The 22967-nt window shown below is 43.4% G+C and overlaps 1 protein-coding gene across 1 annotated transcript in view; it reads left to right on the top strand.

The window, feature by feature from the left end:
* The window catches only part of LOC115460245 (cadherin-9-like), a 253498-nt gene that overhangs the window by 169205 nt on the left and 61326 nt on the right, over positions 1 to 22967 (top strand). Inside the window, exons 6-7 of the mRNA XM_030190055.1 lie at positions 1465 to 1718; positions 20237 to 20373. Of these exons, the coding sequence (XP_030045915.1) occupies positions 1465 to 1718; positions 20237 to 20373 (391 nt within the window). The remainder of the gene's footprint in view (positions 1 to 1464; positions 1719 to 20236; positions 20374 to 22967) is intronic.

The following is a 22967-nucleotide window of genomic DNA, read 5'->3' as shown; positions in this document are numbered from 1 at the left end:
AGAAACTCCCCTTTTTATTAGGCTTAGAACTCATGTTCAGAGCTAAGAAAAATTACAGGATGCTTCTCTGTTTAGGTAAACAAGCCATACAGTGCGAATGTGGTCATATGTTTCCTAGTCGTCCAGGTGGCCAGTCTGAACTCGAAAACAGGCCCCATCTTTCCCTTCACATGACAAATTAATTAGAGCTGTGTCTTATCTTCTACATTCCAACTTATGTTCACACAATCAAAGTTAAACAATCATTTTTAAACAGAATTACTTCTAATCAAAAATGTGGACCCTGAGTGAACTGGTTGGGCAAGGAAAAGTTGAAAAACAATCTTTAAAATTCACTTTTATTACAGTCACCCACCAGGAAAAGGATCTAGGTGTTGTCATTGATCATAGGTTGAAACCCTCTGCTCAGTGTGTGGCGACGGCTAAGAAAGCAAATAGAATGTTAGGTATTATTAGGAAAGGAATGGAAAACAAAAATGAGGACGTTATAATGCTTTTGTATCATGCCATGGTGCAACTGCACCTCGAATATTGTATTCAATTCTGGTCACCAAATCTCAAAAAAGATATAATGGAATTTGAAAAGGTACAGAGAAAGGTGACAAAAATGATAAAGGGGATGGGACAACTTCCCTATGAGGAAAGGCTGAAGTGGCTAGGGCTCTTCAGCTTGGAGAAAACACGGCGGAGGAAGATATGATAGAGGTCTATAAAATAATGAGTGGAATGGAGTGGGTAGACGTGAATCGATTGTTTACTCTTTCCAAAAATACTAGGATTAGGGGACATGCAACAGAGCTACAAAGTATTAAATTTAAAACGAATTGGAGAAAATATTTCTTAACGTGCAATTAAACTCTGGAATTTGTTGCCAGAGAATGTAGTAAAAGCAGTTAGCTTACTGGAGTTTAAAAAAGGTATGGATAGCTTCCTAAAGGAAAAGTCCTTAAGCCATTGTTAAAATGGAATTGGGGAAAATCCACTGCTTATTTCTAGGATAAGAAGCATAAAATGTATTGTACTGTTTTGGGATCTTGCCAGGTACATGTGACCTGGATTAGCCACTGTTGGAAACAGGATACTGGGCTCTGTCTGTCCTAGTATAGCAATACTTATGTACTTATGCCCCTCTTCTCCCATTCCTCGCATTTTTGTTTATAGTTATGGATATTATGCAGCCTTACATGCTAATGTTCATGTTGAATGATGTGAGAATGTCTCTACCTAGTCAGTGGCTGTGAAAAATCATGCAGTTTTGAAAGGTCCTCTGTTGGCTGATTAGATTTGAAAATTTGCTAATATTGTCTGCAAAACAAACACAAAAAGCAAACAAAAATACCTTTAGCTAGTGAAGTTGTAGCAGGCTTAGGCTTTATCACAATAATAGTCCCATCCTTTCATCAGTGCCTTTTTTTTAGCATAACCATTCCTGCTTAATAGAATATCCTTTAATTTCACTCCTAGATGTTGGACTTCGAAAAGCGTATGCTGTATACTTTGGAAGTGGAAGCAGTCAACACTCATCCAGACCCACGATTTTTCCACCTTCAGTCTTTCAAAGATTCAGCTATGGTCAAAATTGCTGTAGAAGATGTTGATGAGCCTCCTGTGTTCAGTAGACCTTTCTATTTAATGGAAGTTGATGAAGATGCCAAAGAGGGTAGCTTAATTGGACAAGTGACAGCTCGTGATCCAGATGCTATTAAAAATTTTATCAAGTAAGTGTACGATGATGGAAAAACTGAATGGTCCCAATATTCAGCCTGTGGCAGTAAGCAGCGGGCAACCACTTCTAGCTATGGGCTGAAATAACTATGAATATGTTATACTGGGGCATATTTGGCTCTCAGCATTGAGGAGTCCTTTTATAAAGCTACGGTAGTGTCTATGCGTGTGCAATATGCAACAAAATGAGACAACTGCCAGGCTAGCGCACTCCACTGGTGATAATTTTAGATTTGGTGGAAATCAGCAGTTGGTACAGTATGTACTGAATGGTTACTACGCGTGTAGTGCATAAGCCCTTACCGCAAGATTAATGGATGGTGATAAAGGCTCAAGCCGTAAATAGATGCACACTAGTTTTAATTTTAGCACACACCCATTTCTCAGCACATTTAAAAAATGCCCTTTTTCTCAGATGTGGTAAAAAATGTCCTGGTGTGCACCAAAAATACGCTTCCACACTACCACAGGCCACTTTTTACTGCAGCTTAGTAAAAGGACCCCTGAAGGGATGGATACTCAGCATCAAGGAGTCTCATAGTGTGAGGGTGATGGATGCTGTTTGTAGCATCAAATTTAAAAGCTGCTACCAACAGCAAATGTAAAAGTCGGTAATAATAGTATGGTTTTCCCCATATTGAGCTTTTTAAAATCACTACTTCACTGGATATGCGGAGGCATGGACATCTATTTCATAAGAGGCTCTAAATTCAGCCTGGATATCTTAATCCAGGCTGAATTTAGTGGAGGAGTAGCCTAGTGGTTAGTGCAGTGGACTTTGATCCTGGGGAACTGAGTTTGATTCCCACTGCAGCTCCTTGTGACTCTGAGCAAGTCACTTAACCCTCCATTGCCCCTGGTACAAAATAAGTACCTGAATATATGTAAACCATTTTGAATGTAGTTGCAAAAACCTCAGAAAGGCAGTATATCAAGTCCCATTTCCCTTCTCCTTTCTTCTCTTACACTTACCCATGTGGATGACACAATATATTTGTATGTGAAATAATCGTGTAAATTTAAGTGACCTGTTATAGAATGATAGGGATTGGGAGATCATGTGATGTGATGAGCCAGCTGGCAGCAGTTGAAACTTGGTGGGGTCCTCATCTTCAATTAGCTCCATCGGAGTGTGAATTCGATAGCTCAAATTGAAAGACGTACTGGTGGAAAAATTGTTGCCAACATTACTGCAAGCCAGATGTATTTGCTCCCTGCCAGCCATGATTTTGATACAATTGGAAGTCAATGACTTATATTATATTAAACTAGTAAAAAAGGCCCATTTCTGACACAAATGAAACGGGCGCTAGCAAGGTTTTCCTTGGAGTGTGTATGTTTGAGAGAGAGTGTGTGTGAGAGATGGAATGTGTGTCAGAGAGAGAATGAGAGAGAGACAGAGACACAGTGCGTGTGTGTTTGTGTGAGAGAGTGTGTGAGAGACAGAGTGACTGTGTGTATGAGACTGTGTGTGTGTGTGTGTGTGTGTGTGTGAGAGAGAGATTGAGTGTGATAGACAGAGAGTGTGTCAGAGAATGTATGTGAGAGACAGTGAGTGAGTGTGTGCCCTCACCCCCCCTCGCAGGTCCTCCACCCCTCTCTTGCAGGGTCCTCCACCCCCCCCCCCTCACAAGGTCCCCTCCCCACCCCACCTCTCTAGTCTCAGGATCCCCTCCTCACCTCCCTCTCCCCTGCCCCTCTTCCAGCCACTCATGTCCAGCGACCCTCCCCTTCCCCCTCCAGCCACCCATGTCCAGCGACCCTCCCCCCCATTGGCACATCAAACCCCCTCTCCACCCGCAGCTGCCACTGATAACGCTGTCCGGCCACTGCTGCTTCTCCTGTTGAGCAGCAGCGGCCACTATAAACAGAAAAAAAGCAATAAATGTTTTTAAACCTGAAACGCGGCACCGTAGACAGGCATCAGGCATTGGCTGTCGGCTCTGCAGCTGCTCCTCCTCTCGCCTCTCACGTCGCTGTGCTCCTCCGAAGTCTTCCTCCAGGGGCAGTGACGTGGAGGCAAGATGAGGAGCGGCTGCAGAGCCGACAGACAAAGCCTGATGGCTGTCTACGGTGCCACGTTTCAGGTTTAAAAACATTTATGGCTTTTTTTCTTTTTGTAGCGGCCGCTGCTGCTTAACAGGAGAAGCAGCAGCGGCCGGACAGCATTACCAGTGGTAGCTGCAGGTGGCGAGGGGGTTGATGTGCCAGGGGGGGGCTTGGGTGATGCGCAGAGGGGGGCTTGGGTGATGCGCAGAGGGGGTGTTGCTCCGCGTGTTTCCCTACTCCTCCCCCTGCCTGGGAATCAGCTGTGAGTGATGTCAGCCTGGCTATGGAGCCTAGCTCAGCAACTCCAGGAGCCACGGACACAGGCAGCTACTTTAGAACGTTGGAGGTGAGAATTATTATATAGTATGAGTGGAACTCATTTGTAATTTAAGTGGACATTGTTACTGGTGCATTGCTACTTCCCTAATGCTTGTTTAATCTGGTCTCCAATAATTCCTAGATTGAAATGAAGGGATGCTGTCAAAATAAAAGCAGTGAAGAAAGTTAATTCCAAAATTTCCAGTTTCATTAGTAAATTGGGAGGGTTGGTTTTGTTTCATGACTTGTTAACAGTGGATTGCCCTGGTTTACATATTCCAGATGGAGTTCATCTGTCTGATATTGGTACTGATATTTTCTTGTTAGCAGTTCAAGATTTGTTGGAAGCTTGTGTGCAGCATAACTGGTCTGCATGTGGTTTTATGAGAATAATATCGTGGAACGTTTCTGGCAATCAAGAAAACGAAGATATGGCAAGCATTAAGTAGACATCATGCTGCTATAGCTGTTCTTTAAGAAATCAAACTAAGGGTCCCTTTTACAAAGCTGCAGTAAAAGGGGCCCTTTAGAAGTGTTGGATTTGCCGTGCACCAAGGCCCCCTTTTACCACAGTGGGTTAAAGGCTTTCAAAAAAAAAACACCCACAGAAAACCAGGCAAGGCAAAGAATGGTGGGAATGACCATGCAAACGAACCAGGACAACAGTGCAGTGGGCTTTGATCCTGGTGAACTGGGTTCAATTCCTACAGCAGCCCCTTGTGACTCTGGGTAAGTCACTTAACCCTCAATTGCTCCAGGTACAAAATAAGTACTTGTATATAATATGAAAACTGCTTTGATTGTAACCACATAAAGGTGGTATATCAAGTCCCACCACCACCACTACCCCCTTTAATAATGAAAGAAAATTATATTACCAAAAAGTTCAAATTATGGAACTTGCCTTATATATGATTGGCACTGCAGACATATAGTATTTGAATGGAAGCTTTTGCATTTGCTGTATATTTATCATATATAACAAAGCAAGCTCTTTTTGTGGTATGGATCATCACATCTCTATGTTTGTGTTCACTTATTGTTGTTTAATATGCTGTGCATTGCCTTGGGTGATTTTCTTTCACAAAGATGGGTAATAAATTATCATAAATGAATAAATAAGCACATGTCAGACAAAAAAGGGCAGTAAAACAGTTTATGTAGTGTAGTTGTTGCATTAAATACGATCAAACATCTCTTGAAGTGAATTTAGAAACATTTATTAGCTATTAGCAAGAATTATACCTAGTTTATGCCTTTTTGAATTTCTTAATTGGGGTTATACAATGAAATTTGTATTGTTTGACCTATAAATAGAAATGCCATGTTCTGTATTCACCTTGTTTTTCATATTTTACCACACATGGAGAGAGATAGAGAGGAAATGAGAAAAACAAGCTGCATGAAATTAAATTGTTCACAAATACACTAAATGGCCCTTTTACCAAACAGCGGTAAAAAGTGGCCTGATCGTGCCTTTATGCAGGTCTTTTCCACATTCTAAGGCCATTTTTACAGCTGGGGTAAAATGGCCAAATTTTCCGGTTTTTTTTTTTTTTTTAAATTAATGGCCACATGTTACTTTTGCTGTTAGCTCATGGCCATTAGCTTGTGAGCCCCTACCACCACCCATTATGTAGGTGGTAAGGGCTGATATGCTAAGCACATGATAATCTGTTAGCATGCAGCACTTGAGATGTGCTAATCAATTAGCACAGGATATGCTCACTCTCCACCCCCAAACATGCCCCCTGCACCAAAAAACAAATTTTATTTTTAGCACTTGGGTACATAAGAACATAAGAATAGTCATACTGGATCTGACCAATGGTTCATCTAGCCCAGTATCCTGCTTCCAACAGTGGCCAATCCAGGTGACAAGTACCTGGCAGAAACCCAATTAGTAGCAACATTCCATGGTACCAATCCCAGGGCAAGCAGTGCCTTCTCCCATGTCCATCTCAATAACAGACTATAGACTTTTCCTCCAGAAATTTGTCCAAGCCTTTTTTAAACCCAGATACACTAACTGCTGTTGCCACATCCTCTGGCAATGAGTTTCAGAGCTTAACTATTATATGAGTTACAAAAATATTTCCTCCTATTTGTTTTAAAAGTATTTCTATACAATTTTACTGAGTGTCCCTTGGTCTTTGTACCTTCACCCATTCCACACCACTCAGGATTTTGTAGACTAATTTAAAGAAAGTTGCACATGAGGTCAGAGAGATGGTTAAATATTATCTCAGCTAGGGTAGGAGTGGATAAACATGTCCTGCTGCAGTATATGCAGCCTGTGGCACTCCTTGTGTGTGTGAATGAGTAACTTCCATTAAAGATCTGGTTGAAGAGCCAAGCTTTCACCTGCTTCCTGAAGTAGGGATAGTCTTGTGTTATGTGAAGCCTTTCAGGCAGTGCATTCCAGAATGTGGGGGCTATTCCGGAGAAGGCTTGCTTGCGGGTATTACATTGTGTAATGTCTTTTGGAGAGGGTGTGGATAGTGATAGTTCTTGAGAGGACCTTAGGGTCCTTGGTGGTGTGTAGTGGACCATAAGTACAGAAGCATTGCCATGCTGGAACAGACCAAGGGTCCATCGAGCCCAGCACCCTGTTACCGACAGTGACCAAAAGAACAAGCAATTTGTCCCGCCCATCCTAGAAATATTGTATTATTCCCTCGTCCATTCAATAACATTCTATGGCTTTTTCCTCCAGGAAGCCGTCTAACCCTTTTTTGAAGTCCGCTAAGTTAACCGCCTTAACCACCTTTTCCGGCAGCAAATTCCAGAGTTTAACTACGCATTGAGTGAAGAAACATTTCCTCCGATTCGTTTTAAATTTACCACACTGCAGCTTCATCGCATGCCCCCTTGTCCTAGTATTTTTGGAAAGTGTAGACAGATGTTCCACATCGACCCGTTCCATTCCACTCATTATTTTATAGACCTCTATCATATCTCCCCTCAGCCGCCTTTTCTCCAAGCTGAAGAGCCCCAGCCTCATCAGCCTATCCTGATAGGGAAGTTGTCCCATCCCCTGTATCATCTTTGTCGCCCTTCTCTGCACCTTTTCCAAGTCCACTATCACGCTTATTTTCGAAAGAGAAGGACGCCCATCTTTCGACACAAATCGGGAGATGGGCGTCCTTCTTGCAAGGTCGTCCAAATCGGCATAATCGAAAGCCGATTTTTTGACACCCTCGACTCTTTCCGTCGTGGGGACGACCAAAGTTCACGGGGGCGTGTCGGCAGGGTAGTGAAGGCGGGACTGGGGCATGATTAGGAGATGGTCGTCCTCGGCCGATAATAGAAAAAAGAAGGGTGTCCCTGACAAGCACTTTGCCGACTTTACTTGGTCCATTTTTTTCACGATGAAGCCTCAAATAGGTGCCCCAACTGACCAGATGACCACCGGAGGGAATCAAGGATGACCTTCCCTTACTTTCCCCAGTGGTCACTAACCCCCTCCCACCATAAAAAACAAGTTTAAAAATACTATTTTGCCAGCCTTTATGCAAGCCTCAAATGCCATACTCAGGTCCATCGCAGCAGTATACAGATCCCTGGAGCAGTTGTAGTGGGTGCAGTGTACTTCAGACAGGCGGACCTGGGGGGGGGGGGGGGGGTTGGGGGGTTCAGCACCCAAGGAAAGGGAGCTATGCACCTGGGAGCAATTTCTGAAGTCCACTGCAGTGCCACCTACAGTGCCCGGTTGGTGTCCTGGCATGTGAGAGGGACCAGTGCACTACAAGTGCTGGCGCTTCCCATGACCAAAGAGCTTGGATTTTGATGTTTTTGAGATAGACGTCTTTGGTTTTTATTATCGCCGAAAACTGAGGACAACCATCTCTAAGGTCGATCTAAATGTCAAGATTTGGGCGTCCCCGGCCGTATTATCGAAACAAAAGATGGACGTCCATCTTGTTTCGATAATACGCGTTGCCCCGCCCCTTTGTGGCACCGTCCTTAGAGTTGGGTGCCCTTAGAGATGGTCATCCCTGTTCGAAAATGCCCCTCCACATCTTTTTTGAGGTGCGGTGACCAGAATTGAACACAATACTCGAGGTGCGGTCTCACCATGGAGCAATACAATGGCAGAATAATATCCTTATTTTTGTTTTCAATCCCTTTCCTAATGATACCCAACATTCTATTTGCTTTCCTAGCCACAGCAGCACATTGAGCGATGACACCTAGATCCCCTTCTCGGTCTGTAACTCCCAACGCTGAACCTTGCATGACGTAGTTATAGTTTGGGTTCCTCTTTCTCACATGCATCATTTTGCACTTGTTCACATTAAATGCCATCTGCCATTTAGACGTCCAGTCTCGTAAGGTCCTCTTGTAATTTTTCACAATCTTCCCGCGATTTGACTACTTTGAATAACTTTGTGCCATCGGCAAATTTGATTACCTCACTAGTTACCCCTATCTCTAGGTCATTTATGAATATGTTAAAAGGCAGAGGTCCCAGCACCGATCCCTGAGGGACCCCGCTAACTACCCTTCTCCATTGCGAATATTCACCTTTTAATCCTACTCTCTGTTTCCTATCTTTTAACCAGTTTTTAATCCACAGTAAGACACTACCTACGATCCCATGTCCCTCTAATTTCCGCTGTAGTCTTTCATGAGGGACCTTATCAAATACCTTCTGAAAATCTAAATACACAATATCAACCAGCTCACCTTTGTCCACATGTTTGTTTACCCCTTCAAAGAAATGCAGCAGATTGGTGAGGCAAGACTTCCCTTTACTAAATCCATGTTGACTTTGTCCCATTAGTCCATACTTTTGAATGTGCTCTGTAATTTTGTTCTTGATTATAGTCGCTACCATTTTGCCCGGCACCGACGTCAGACTCACTGGCCTATAATTTCCCGGGTCTCCTCTGGAATCTTTTTAAAATATCGGCATTACAATGGCCACCCTCCAATCCTCCAATACCACGCTCGATTTTAAGGATAAATAACAAATCAATAACAGTAGCTCTGCCAGCTCATTTTTTAGTTCTATCAGTACCCTAGGTTGAATACCATCCGGTCCAGGAGATTTGCTACTCTTCAGTTTGCAGAACTGCTCCATTATGTCTTCCAGATTTACAGATATTTCAATAAGTTTTTTTGACTCTTCAGCTTCGAATACCCTGTCCGGCACCGGTATCCCACCCAAATCTTCCTCGGTGAAGACCGAAGCAAAGAAATCATTTAGTTTTTCTGCTATTTCTTTGTCTTCCTTGATTGCCCCTTTTACAACCTGGCCATCCAGCGGGCCAACCGATTCTTTTGCCAGTTTCCTGCTTTTAATGTATCTAAAAATATTTTTACTATCAGTTTTTGCCTCTATCGCTATCTTTCTTTCAAAATCCCTCTTTGCCTTTCTTATCAGCGCCTTGCATCTGAAGACATTCCTTATGCCGCTTCTTATTTTCCTCATTTGGTTCCTTCTTCCATTTTCTGAAGGATTCCTTTTTAGCTCCAATAACCTCCTTTACCTCACTTTTTAACCACGCTGGCTGTCGTTTGATTTTTTTGTCCTACTTTTCTGATACGTGGAATATGTTTGGCCTGGGCCTCCAGGACGGTGTTTTTGAAGAGCATCCATGCCTGTTGTAGGTTTCTTACCCTCTCAGTCGCTCCTCTAAGTGTTTTTTAACCGTTCTTCTCATTTTATCATAGCTTCCTTTTTTTAAAGTTAAATGCTAACATATTTGACTTCCTATGCTTACCTTTTTGAAAGTGAAAGCAAATTTCATCCTACTCTTCAGGTACTCAGGGCCATTTCGTTTAAGGGCCTTGAAGATCAGACAGTTTTAAATTTAGCCCTGTATTGTTCTGTGTTCTGGTAGTCAATGAAGTATTTGCAAATATGGTGTGATGTGGTCACATTTGCTTGCAACCTTCTATGAGTCTTGCTGCAGCATTCTGAATCAATTTGAGCTGGTGCAGGCCCTTTGCAGGACCAATGTGTGTGTGTGTGTGTGTGTGTATATATATATATATATATATATATATGTATATTACCCAAGGTAATTATGTTTTATCATTGACAAATTCAGAAGTTCTGAAAACAGACACACGATTACATTTCTATATATAATGGTCTCACCCAACTTGTCTTCAAAAACAGGACGCTAAAATAGTTAAAAATATTCCAGCAAATATTCAAAGTGATTTAACTGGGCAGAAATGGCTGCTAACTGATTAAATCGCTTGGGTGTGGCTATCCAATCATTTTCAGTGGCACTTAGCCAGCTATCGTCGGTGAAAATGACCAGTTAGCATCAAATTCAAAAGCAGCTAACTCGTGGGGTTTTTAGGGGTGGAGTTGGTTTGAATGCTGATATTCAGCCCCTCTCCACACAAGTAAACTATTTAAATCAAGCCTTATCATTAAGTGGTTTGGTTTATGCAGTCAAGGGCTGAATATTGACTTAACTGCCTGTATGTTAGGCAGCTCAAAAAAAGCTGTATATGCATAGGCGTAGACTGGGGGGGGCGAGGGGGGGCAGTGCCCCCCCAAACGACGCGAGGCGCTGCCGCGCCATTAGTTAAAAAAAAAAAAAACATGCAGGCACGCGCTCCTCTCCGTCCGATTGGCTTCCCTGCCCTCTCTATCTGCGTCCCGCCTTCCTCTGACGTCATTTCCTTTCGGGCGGGACGCAGACAGAGAGGGCAGGGAAGCCAAGCGGACGGAGAGGAGCGTCTCCGTCTACTCCTCTCTCTTCCTCCCTCCCTCCGGCGCAGGCAGCAGTCTTTCCAGCGTTCCTGGCAGCGGTAGCGTTGTACACGCTGCCTTTGGCTCTGCCCCGAAGCCTTCTCTTCAAGTTCCTGTTCCCGCATAGGTGGGAACAGGAACTTGAAGAGAAGGCTTCCGGGGCAGACCGAAGGCAGCGTGTATATCGCTACAGCTGCCAGGAACGCTGGAAAAGACTGCTGCCTGCGCCGGAGGGAGGGAGGAAGAGAGGGGGTAAACGGAGTCACCATCTTGGACCTCGCGCGGGGGGGAGGGGTGGGGAGCAGAGGGAAGATGGATAGTACTGGGAGGGGTGGGGAGCAGAGGGAAGGAGCAAGAGATGGATGGGACTGGGAGGGTGGGAAGCAGTGGGAAGGAGCAGGAGATGGATGGGACTGGGAGGGTGGGAAGCAGTGGGAAGGAGCAGGAGATGGATGGGACTGGGAGGGTGGGAAGGAGCAGGAGATGGATGGGACTGGGAGGGTGGGAAGCAGTGGGAAGGAGCAGGAGATGGATGGGACTGGGAGGGTGGAAGCAGTGGGAAGGAGCAGGAGATGGATGGGACTGGGAGGGGTGGGGAGCAGCGGGAAGGAGCAAGAGATGGTTGGGACTGGGAGGGGTGGGGAGCAGAGGAAAGGAGCAAGAGATGGATGGGACTGCGAGGGGTGGGGAGCAGAGGGATGGACCAGGAGATGGATGGGATTTGGAGAGGTCAGGCACAGCAGAGGGAAGGAGCAAGAGATGGATGGGACGGAGGGATGGTGAGCAGAGGGAAGGAACAGAAGATGGATGGGACTGGGAGGGGTGGGGAGCAGAGGGAAGGAGCAAGAGATGGATGGGACTGGGAGGGTGGGGAGCAGAGGGAAGCCTACTGGAAAGAAGACACTGCATAAAACAGAAGACACTGGGATCAAAGCGAATAGAAAAACTACATGATCAGACAACAAAGGTAAATAAAAGTTTATTTTATTCATAATTTATTAATTGAAATATCAGCTTTTTGAAATGTGCATCTGTGATATTTTGCCTGTAAATTTCATTTCCTTCCTCCATATTAGCATATTCATTTGCATATGTATATATGCAAATGATATGCTAATAAGCTCCGCCCATTTTTTTGCCCCCCCAAATGAAACAGTCAAACTACGCCTATGTGTATATGCAAAGCTGAAGCCCAGAGCCCAGCATTGAATATCTGGGAATAATTGCCATTGGTGAGCAGCAAAACACTCACCACCACTGACTGAGTATTGGAGGAAAAAAACAATTAATGAGAGTAAGAAAACAAATTTAAAAAAATAATAAAATAACAATAGAATGAAGATTGTATCCCTATAAAGCAAAAAGCTTAGTCTCCTTCTTTCCTATTCACTATCATGCCTCCTAGATCTGAAAAATATAGTGCAAAAATATAGATTATTCAAAGAAAGTTTTTAAACTGACTTAGGAGGAAGCATGGTATAATTAAATATAATGGGGTTGATATTCAAAGTGATTTAAATGGACAGGAGATGCTCTTGGTCATTTAAATAATTTGTGCAGGGCTATCTGGGGATATTCAGCAGCTCTTCAGCTTTCAGGTTTTTTAAACCTTAATATACTGCCCCTGAGTTATACTTAACTGGATAGTGCCACTGAATATCTCCTTTAACTGCCTATGCTAAAACCAGCTAATTTGAGGTAGTCTAGGGTTGGAGTTAGAGCAGGTAGGAAACTTAGCTGGTTAGTAGTAATTTTCAGGCCTCTAACTGTTAGCCAGCAGGTGTTTCACAAAGCGTCAGTAAGCCCAACACAGGCTTACTGCATGCTAAAAAGGAACTTCTGCTAGCTCAATGTGGCCACCTGTGGTAGTTCCGTCTGCAGCATGTGCCATTTCCAGTGCTATTGGAATTTCTTTTCCCCTAGCGCAAACTAACCTGATGGTAATTGGACATCGCCATATGCTGTCTGGTTACCACTGGGTTACTGCGGGAGCCCTTACCGCCACCTCAGTGGGTGGCGGTAAGAGCTCCCCGCTGCATGGCCATGCTGTAAGAGTTATCTTATCGCATGGCCATTTGTGTGTGTGGGGTGGGGGGAGCATTTTGCCAACTGTGGTAAAAAAGGGCCTTGGAGCACAGGAAAAGTGGCCCCCACAGCTTAGTAAAAGGACGCCTAGGTAAGCACATAAAGATAGGAAAGCAAAACAGGTGTCTTAACTTTATGCGACAAGTTAACCAGGCATTGGTCTGAATATTGTATAGGGTCTGCTGCCACCACAATAAACAGCCCCGATGTAATGACAATAAAGGCTCTTTGTTCACTGTTGTGTTGGCCCATATTGTTTTGTTATATATTTATTTTTAAATGAACCAATTTAATCATTCAGTGTAGGTATCTGTAATCAGTTGTCTTTAGCTCTTGCAGTACTTTGATTAACTTAGATCCCTGAATCGCTGTCTTTGCTGTGTCTTTGATGCCATCTGCTGGGAATTCATTGGTCAAGCCTAATTTGTTCTTTTTAAAAAATGTATGTATCCATTGGGATTTATTTACTACCTTTTTAAATAAATGTACCCAGTGTAGAGTACAGAAAGGATAATTTGGACATACTGTAGGCAATAAATAATAACAAAAGTAAAATATTCAAATAGCAATACACATTATAATATAGAGGTGTATTTTCAAAGTACTTAGACTTACAGAGTTACATAGGAGCCCTTTTTACTAAGCTGTGGTAAAATGTGGCCTGCACTAGTTTGGACACGTGAAATTGGCGCACACTGGGTCATTTTTTATCATGGTGGATAAAAAGGCCTTTTAAAATAGGGCAGTAAATGACCGTGCGCTAATATTAAAAGTAGTGCATGGCTATTTACTGCCTGAGCCCTTACCACCACCAATTTATTTGACGGTAAGGACTCATACTTCTGCGGTAATAAGGCAGCATGCAGCAATGCTGGGAATGCCCCCTGTGGTAGAAAATAGAAAATTATTTTCTACAGTGGGAAACTGCACGTGTCAACTTTGGAACTACTGCCGGGTACCCGTGCTACCTAGCGGTAGGGTTTATTTGGCACACACTACCTGCAGGGTAGCCCTACCGCAGCTGTACAGAGAAGGGCGACAAAAATGAGAAACGGAGTGGGACAACTTCCCTATGAGAAAAGGCTAAAGTGGCTAGGGCTCTTCAACTTGGAGAAAAGACGGCTGAGGGGAGATATGATAGAGGCCTATAAAATAATGAGTGGAGTGGAAAGGATAGACGAGAATCGCTTGTTTACTCTTCCAAAAATACTAGGACTAGTGGATACACAATGAAGCTATAAAATAGTAAATTTAAAACAAATCAGAGAAAATTTTTCTTCACTCAACGTGTAATTAAACTCTGGAATTCATTGCCAGAGAATGTAGTAAAAGCAGTTAGTTAGCAGGGTTTAAAAAAAAGGTTGGATGGCTTCCTGAAGGAAAAGTCCATAGACCATTATTAAAGTGGACTTGGGGAAAATCCACTGCTTATTTCTAGGATAAACAGCATAAAATGTATTTTATTTTTGGGGGATCTTGCCAGGTACTTGTGACCTGGATTGGTCACTGTTGGAAACAGGATGCTGGGCTTGATGGACCTTCGGTCAGTACTAGTATGGCAATACTTATGTACTTATGAAATATACACAGATTGTGTAAGAATAGGTGCCTTCTTTCAGTGCAATGAACTTTTTGTAAGTATGCAGCCATATAATTTTATCTAAAAAAAAACCCTCTTTCCTTTGTGACAAACATTCTTACATGATGAAAAAGCTATACAGAATTATCCCCACATTAGCTAATGAATACACTCTTTATGGTTCACTTGTTATGCATACCAATGATGCATAACGACAAATGAATAGAATGCTCAAGATAACTTCTTTCTGCAACAGGTACATCAGACAATTAACTGATATCATTAGACAATGATTATCCTATTATTTCATGATATCAGTTACAGAAAAAAATATATTTCAAACTCATGTTCTCTTTTTTCCATGCAATTACGTATATATAATAGGGATTTTTTTTTTTGTTCTTTTCTTTAACACAAATTTATAAACCACGACTCCAAGAGAAAGGGCCAGCCCTGCAATTGGGCCACTGTGTTATTTTTATATGGCCCTACTTTTTAGACAGGCTTTTCAGCCCTACAATGAGTCACTGCACATGGCTAGGCATTTATCTACTTTCCCCAGCATTTTCCCCTCCTGTGATTTTTTAAAAAACGCCTTTATGAAGAGATTCGCCCAAGGCGGTGTACAGCAGATATGGTTTTAACATAAATTTTACAATTTTAGCAGCATAGCCATAATAAAATGACCAAATATAAACATACATTCAGTAAGGCCTTGTTTAACTAAGGTGTACCAATGGACCCAGCATGCGCCAATGACCAGCGCAAGCTAAATGCTAAGAAGCCCATTTTATTCCTATCAGCTTCCCAGCATTCAATGTGAAATGCCAGTGCATGCTAAATCCATCAGCACACTCCAGTAAAAGGAGCCCCCACATGATGTAAGCTTAGAAATGGCAAATTTAAACCTAATAATAGGACTAATATAAATCAGTATCAGAAATCTACACATTTAACAGCACTGTGGAACAATCATATAACAGAAATATAATGTGTCAATACAATACAAACAATAACATACTAGACAGCATGGACAAACATTCAAATAACATAGATATAATACGATGTCAGCATAATACCAATTAAACACCTAATAAGCACATATTAGAACATTCAAATAACAAAGGCCCCTTTTACTAAGCTGTGGTACAAGGGGACCTGCACTGGAATCAGCGTGTGTTTTTGACGAACACCGAGGCCCCTTTTTACCACAGCGGGTAAAAGGTTGTCTTTTTTAAAAAAAGAAATAGCTGTGCAGTAAGTGAACCACTTACCATGCAGCCATTTCAGGTGGGGGAGGGGGGGGAAGGACCTACCACCACCCACTGAGGTGGTGGTAAGGACACCTGTGCCAACCCGGTAGTAACCCGGCAGTGGGTGGCACTGCCCAATTACCTCTGGGTAAGCACCAGTGCTACAAAAATCAAAACTATTTTTTGTAGCGTCAAAAATGGCGTGCTAGGGGTGGGAACTACCACCGGGCTGCTGTGGTAGCCCGGCATTAGTTCCAGATTAGTGAGCGGTACTGCCACTTAGTAAAAGGAGCCCATAGGTTTGATGCTAATGCTTTTTCTACAATACAGTGTACTATGTAGTCGAGGGGCCAAGTGCAGATATATGGATGGGGACAAGATGTTGTGTGGCAAGTTATGAAGAGGAGAGGAGTTGTTTTAGTCCAGTAGGTGGAATTGGGTTTACTGCACCACTAGGTTGTTATATGCTAGCCACTGACACAGCCCTTTAAGAGGGCAAAACATGGCCGCATCGGGCCTATTTTAAATAATGTGGTGAATACCTTATTTTTTCTCAACATTGCTATTAGCGATTCACATCTTTTTTCTATTCCATGCTGGATTTTGAGAATCCCTGCCTATTTGTTTTCGTGCAACAAGTTATTTCAGGTGCAGAGTGATGTATAGTCAGTCACCCTATGTATTGAAGGCTTAGGAGAAGAACTAGGCTTCCATCTGCTTCATGAAGTAGAGGCAGTCTCGAGTTAGGCATAGTCTATCTGGGATCTACATTTTTTTCAAATAAAGAGGCCCTTTTATCAAACAGTGGTAAAAAGCGGCCTTAGAACGTTCTTCTTCAGGTCTAAGGACATTTTTACCACTGGGGTAAAATGGGCAATTTTTCTATTTTCAGTATTAATGGCCACACGCTAATTTTCCCATTAGCGCATGGCCAATAGCACGTGAGCCCCTACCGCCATCCACTAGGTAGGCTGTAAGGGCTCACACACTAAGAATGCACTAATAGGTTAGCATGCAGCAATGTGATGTTAGCCAATTAGCGCAGAATATGCCCACTCTCCACCCCCAGACTTGCCCCAAGTGCTAAAAGAAATATTTTATTTTGTAGTGTGGGGATAGCACATACACATCCAAAACTTACTGCTGGATGCCTTAGGGCCCCACAATAAGCCTTTTTTTTTTTTTTTTTTGCTGTGGTAAACATTTGTTAGTGTAAAAGGATCTGAATATTTGCTAATAATATGATTTGAAACCTAAGATTGTGTGACTGCCCCTGTCTCTCAAGCACAATTGTACTACTCTGCCAAGCCTAATGCACTTTTTATTTTTTTCAACAATATTTCTGTCTCTGTCCCTTTCCTGTGCTTTTGTTACGTTCCTCACCTGGTTCCAGGCCTGAGCGGCCGATTCGCCGGCGAGGCGCGGTCCGGCAGTGATAGCCGGCTATTTTGGTGGTGTTTCTCCTGGATAGGTCGGCCATCTTGGAACAGGGGTGTAGCCACGGGTGGGCCTGGGCGGGCCTGGGCCCACCCATTTTTATCCCAGGCCCACCCAGCAGAAAACCAGCCACTATCCCTCCTCCGTTGTTGCAGCTTCAGCAGCGATCTCCCAGCTGCACACGTCATCTCAGCAGACAACGAAATTGCAGCATCCGAAGAACAATGGCAGAGGAAATCAGCTGATAGTGCTTGGGGATTCATTCTACTGCAGCGCGGGACCAGCCATTTGCCCGCTAACAGCTCTGTGCAGCGTTCCGAATCTAAGTACCACTCCTTAAGACACAAATGGCCTGTTTTCGAATCCGATACAGAGAAACAGGAAGTTTGTATCTTAAGGGGAGGGAGTCGGGATGCTGCAAAGCTGTTAGCGGGCATGTGGCTGGTCCCGCGCTGCAGTCTGAGAAATGGATGATGACATCTCCCCATGGATCTTGGAGGCAAGCAGTAATGAAGGTCCGACTCCAGCAGGGGAAAGCAGCCGCTGCAGTGAAGAAGATTAGAGAGCTGAAGGGAGGGGGGGGGGGTGGATGGCTTGGCAGGCAGAATTCTGACAGGTAGAATTCTGGCCACAGGGAGGGGCGGGTCACAGAGAGGGGGTGCTGGGCATGAGGGAAGGAATGGGGGAGATCCTGGCCACACTGGATCACGGGAGAGGGGGCAAGAGGAAAGAGAGAAGTGACAGGAAGATGCTGGGAGGGGGTGAAGGGTGGGGAGAAGAGAGGGAGCAGATGCTGGGCTAGAAGGGTGGAGGGAAAGAGACACTGGGAAAGGTGGAACCATTGGGGAGAGGCCAAGGGGGTGGCAAGGAAATGAACGCGAGGAGGATGGTGATTACAGGGGAAAGAAACATGGTAATGGGGAATAGATTAAAGATGGAAGGGAATGGATGGCTGGGGAAGTAGAGAGATGGGGATTAGGAGAACTAGTGGGTGAAAAAGAAATGGAAATCTGACAGGTATCTGAAAAGTAAAAGAAAGGAAAAGGGGTTAGACAGGATAAAATTTGGGTGGGCAGAGAGCAGAAAAGAAAAAAAAAGAGAGGAAAGAGCTAAAATGGAAAGGTCAATATGTCAGAGGCAAGTGAAGTGAGGGAATGGAACAAGAGAGGAGAAAAAGACAAATGGACGGAAGCTGCTTGAAGGAGAAATAGCAGAAAGACAGGAAAGTTCAAAGGAGAAACTGGATCAACATGATGGAAAAATAAAATGACCAGACAACAAAGGTAGAAAAGGCATTTTATTTTGAATCTTAACTGAAATATGATAGCTTGAGACATGTGCATAGTGGATGTCACTTTATTGTGTTTAGTAGAAAAAGACATATATTTCTATTTTTATTTCTCCATTGTTGCAGTATGGTATCCGGCTAGTTGCCACCCACCAATTCCTGCTTGGACAGTTCCCTCCTAGGTCTGTTCCCCCCTGGCTAGTTCTTACTGGCATGTAGTTTTGTTTTTTTTGTGTTGATGTTTTGCTGGGGGGGGGGGGGGTTCTTATGCATCGTATTTTTTTATGAGGAGTGTCGTTGCGTGTCATGGATGTGTTGGAAATATTTTGTGTAAGTTTTTATATATAATATTTTATGCTCTGTATTAATTTGGATTTTGGCTTATTTTAATTTTTTTGGTGTGGTGTGGCGTGTTAAAGGTAATATTTGAGTGTGTGTGGAGGGGGGGAGGGCATTACCCCCCCCCCCCAAAAAAAATAAATAAATAAAACACTATCTGGAAGAGGAAAGGGAAAGAGATAAATTTAAGACTGTGATGTTTCATGATTGTTAAGGGTAGGAATTGTCCTCCCTGGAGCAGTGGGAATTGTTTAGGTAGTAATTGTCCTAAGTGTGAACTGACTTAGAACCTGCAGTATATGCCAAGGTTCCCAGTTCAATTTTTGTCTACATATTTTTATTTCTAATTTGTAATCACTTGTTCTGTATTTGGTGAGGGTCTGTTGGTGTGATTGCAATGGCAGGTGGGGAGATTGGAGGGGAGAAAGGGAGAAGAGGGAGTTGGGGGGGGGGGCTTGTTTATTTTCTCTTCTGGACCCTAGCATGTCAAACACCAGTCCTGACCTTTGCTGTGGCTGGCGGGGATCCCTAATCCCCATAACCTGAGGAGCTCCTCTGACGGCAGCCAAAGCTTCCTTCTACTAAGCTTAGCAGGCGGCGGTAACTACTACTACTATAAATCATTTCTATAGCGCTACCAGTCGTACGCAGCGCTTCACATCCTCGAGTCACCAATAACTAAGCATGCCTGGGGTGCAGGCATCAGTAGCTCAAGCAGCCTGCCAGGCTTGGTAAAATGGAGTTCTGGCCGTCTTCAGAGGAAATCAGCTGATAGTGCTTGGGGATCCTCATGAGCTAAAGTGTTTCTGTTTCTATTTTGAGTTGGGAGGTGCTGGGGGAGAGGTGGAGAATAGGGGGAGGAAGGGAGAGGGACAGAGAGAAAATTTTGTGCCCACCCACTTTGGGCTCAGGCCCACCCAAAATTGGCTGTCTGGCTACGCCACTGATTATAACACCAACATCTTCATCTGCACCACAGATTGTTTGTTCGCTAAATTACTGTATTTTGCTTTATAGTTCAAAATCTTCCCCTGAATGTTTTTTTAGATATAATATGTTTACATATAATATTTAAATACTCATCTGAGCATTTTCGCCACTACCGGCTGGGGACAAAATCCGACATGATTGATTTTTTGCTCATTGAGCTGTTTCAAAGAAGTCCCCTTATTTCAAAATCAGCGCTAGCTTCACTAGTCAGTGCTTTACCTTTTCTTTATTTGGAGCATTATTTTGCTGTGAGGTAAACATATCTTTCTTTTAAATATATTTTCCCAACATGTTAGAAAGCCTAAAAACATTTGCAACTTCAGCTATGATGATCAACTCAAAACTGCTGGATTTGTACTTTTCCATATAACTTAACCATATTGTCCTACTTATTAATATGCTTTATTCTGTAAAACTGTATATTTAACACTTTACACATAATCATATTTTAACAGATATTCTGTGGATCGTAACACTGACATGGACAGAAATTTCAATATTCACTCAGGGAATGGATCCATTTTCATGTCAAAACCACTTGACCGGGAAGTATCGCCATGGCACAATCTCACAGTTATAGCAACTGAAATTAGTAAGTTTTTATGGGTGCATCAATGTTTTATGCTATTTCCATTGTTTTGCAGCCTTACTTGGGGAAGTGGTGGTGGTGGTGTGTGGGGGTGTGTGGGGGTGTCGATGCTCAAAGCTCTGACGCTAAGCGAACAGCACAAACTATTCTGCTTTACAACAGTGAAGAAGACAAGCTAACCAATGCTCAAAAACAAATTACATTCAATTTTTCTGTGTGCTATTAAACCAAAAGCAAGAGGAAGGAATGTGCTTTGTACATACATATAAAAGTTTTGTGGTAAGTGCAGCTCCTGTGTGCATGCAAACAGAAAGTGTAAGCACATATCAGCGCCAAAACTGTTTGCACTTAAATGTGTGCTTTCACTGTCGCTTTCACTCATGCACATGGTTGTATTCTCACTATCAGTGCTTAGAGGCTGCAGGGCTTCCTTCTTCAAAAACAACACAAAACCAGCAGTTTAATGTTAGAAGAGATCCTCTCCTCAAAGCCTGCAATGCTGGTGGCACGTTTTCAGCATTAAGGCCAGCATTTTGTTTCTGCGCTATTGCCTGAGTATTGGGAGGGAATATCAAGTAACCTTATTAATATCCAGTTCAAAACATTTAAATACAATTTGCTGCCATCTTTGGCACGCACATTAATACCTGCACTAGAGCCCTCTGAATATTATGCACACATTAAAGTGAACACTAGTTTGGCTCTAATCACCTTTAACGCTGGTGTTAGCTTTTGAACATCGGTCCCTTGGAGCATTACTGCATGTTTAAGTGGTGATGTTGCTATTCATGAGTGTAAGATGCACCAATTATGCACATCAGGCACACAACAGTAGAGAGACCACATGGGCATAGTTTGGTCATTTCATTTGGGGGGGGGGGGTCTTGGCTTATTAGCATACTCATTTGCATATATACATATTCATTATGGTTCTTCAAAAAATACACACACCCCAGACTAAAACACTGAATATGAAGCCAGTATATCAAAGCAATGCAGGTGGTGCTTTTTTTTTAAATGTATTTATTTTTTTAATAAAATGCCCCTCACATTCACACAAATTAGCAAGGGGAGAGTGCACTTTCCCTAGGCCTGACACAGCACCATCTCTGTTTGCTTTCTCCAAATCCCAGCTCTTTCTTCTTCCTTATCAGCAACTCTTCATATCATGCCACATAGAAAACATCCCCCCCAAACACCTGCTACTGGGAAACTGGAACAATCTGGACTGTTATACATTCCTACACAGCAGTGGCGTAGCCAGATAAGTAGTAGTAGTAGTAGGTAGGCTTGGGTGAGCCAGGGCCCACCCACTTAGGGCTCAGGCCCACCCAACAGTAGCACATGTTTAGTGGTAGCTGGTGGGGATCCCAAGCTCCGCCTACTGAAGACTTCCTCCTGATGGTAACAAAAACGCTACTCTCCATGATACTGGCACCTGCACATTCTCAGTTTTTAGCGCATGTTTGCTACAGACTGCCAAGGTGGAAATAAGTGTTATCCCACCAGCTGAGATATTTTTTTTGGTGGTGGGGGAGGGGGGGAGAACACTTGGTGCCCACCCATTTCTTGTCTAGGCCCACCCAAAATCTGTTGTCTGGCTACGCCCCTGCTACACAGACACTACATGGTAGCAGAATCCTTCACCTAAGTTGCCCATGCATAACATGTACAGACCCTCATATGAAACAAAATAGGGAGAGTAGTGGAAGGATCTTCCAACATAGGACATTATCAGGTAACTGCCCAATGAAGTCTGTTTAACAATTACCTGCGTTAGTGTCCTATGTTGAAAGACCCTTCCACTACTCTCCGTCTTTTCCGTTCTAGACTATTTATAATGGCCATCTGTTCACAGATAGGCTGCAGAGAATACCTTCTCCTGCTTTAGACTTAGCCTGGCCTCAGAATGACATCCTATAGTATATCTCCTATCAAACTGAGCTCTCTTTTTCATCAAGCACTGCCATTTCCTCCCCTCACCCTCCCCACTGACAGTTTGAACTTCGTGGGTGTGGCTTGGATCTCTTTCAGGGAGAGAAAACTAACAACTTATAGCAGCAGCTTCAGAGAGCATTTTCCATCTCACAGATAGGCTGCAGAGAATACCTTCTCCTGCTTTAGACTTAGCCTGGCCTCAGAATGACATCCTATAGTATATCTCCTATCAAACTGAGCTCTCTTTTTCATCAAGCACTGCCATTTCCTCCCCTCACCCTCCCCACTGACAGTTTGAACTTCGTGGGTGTGGCTTGGATCTCTTTCAGGGAGAGAAAACTAACAACTTATAGCAGCAGCTTCAGAGAGCATTTTCCATCTCACAGATAGGCTGCAGAGAATACCTTCTCCTGCTTTAGACTTAGCCTGGCCTCAGAATGACAACCTATAGTATATCTCCTATCAAACTGAGCTCTCTTTTTCATCAAGCACTGCCATTTCCTCCCCTCACCCTCCCCACTGACAGTTTGAACTTCGTGGGTGTGGCTTGGATCTCTTTCAGGGAGAGAAAACTAACAACTTATAGCAGCAGCTTCAGAGAGCATTTTCCATCTCACAGATAGGCTGCAGAGAATACCTTCTCCTGCTTTAGACTTAGC

This window comes from Microcaecilia unicolor, chromosome 1 (genome assembly GCF_901765095.1).
Source record: "Microcaecilia unicolor chromosome 1, aMicUni1.1, whole genome shotgun sequence".
Classification (NCBI taxonomy): Eukaryota; Metazoa; Chordata; class Amphibia; order Gymnophiona; family Siphonopidae; genus Microcaecilia; species Microcaecilia unicolor.
Note: the sequence above shows the minus strand (reverse complement) of the source record. Positions and strands in the feature narration are given on the sequence as shown.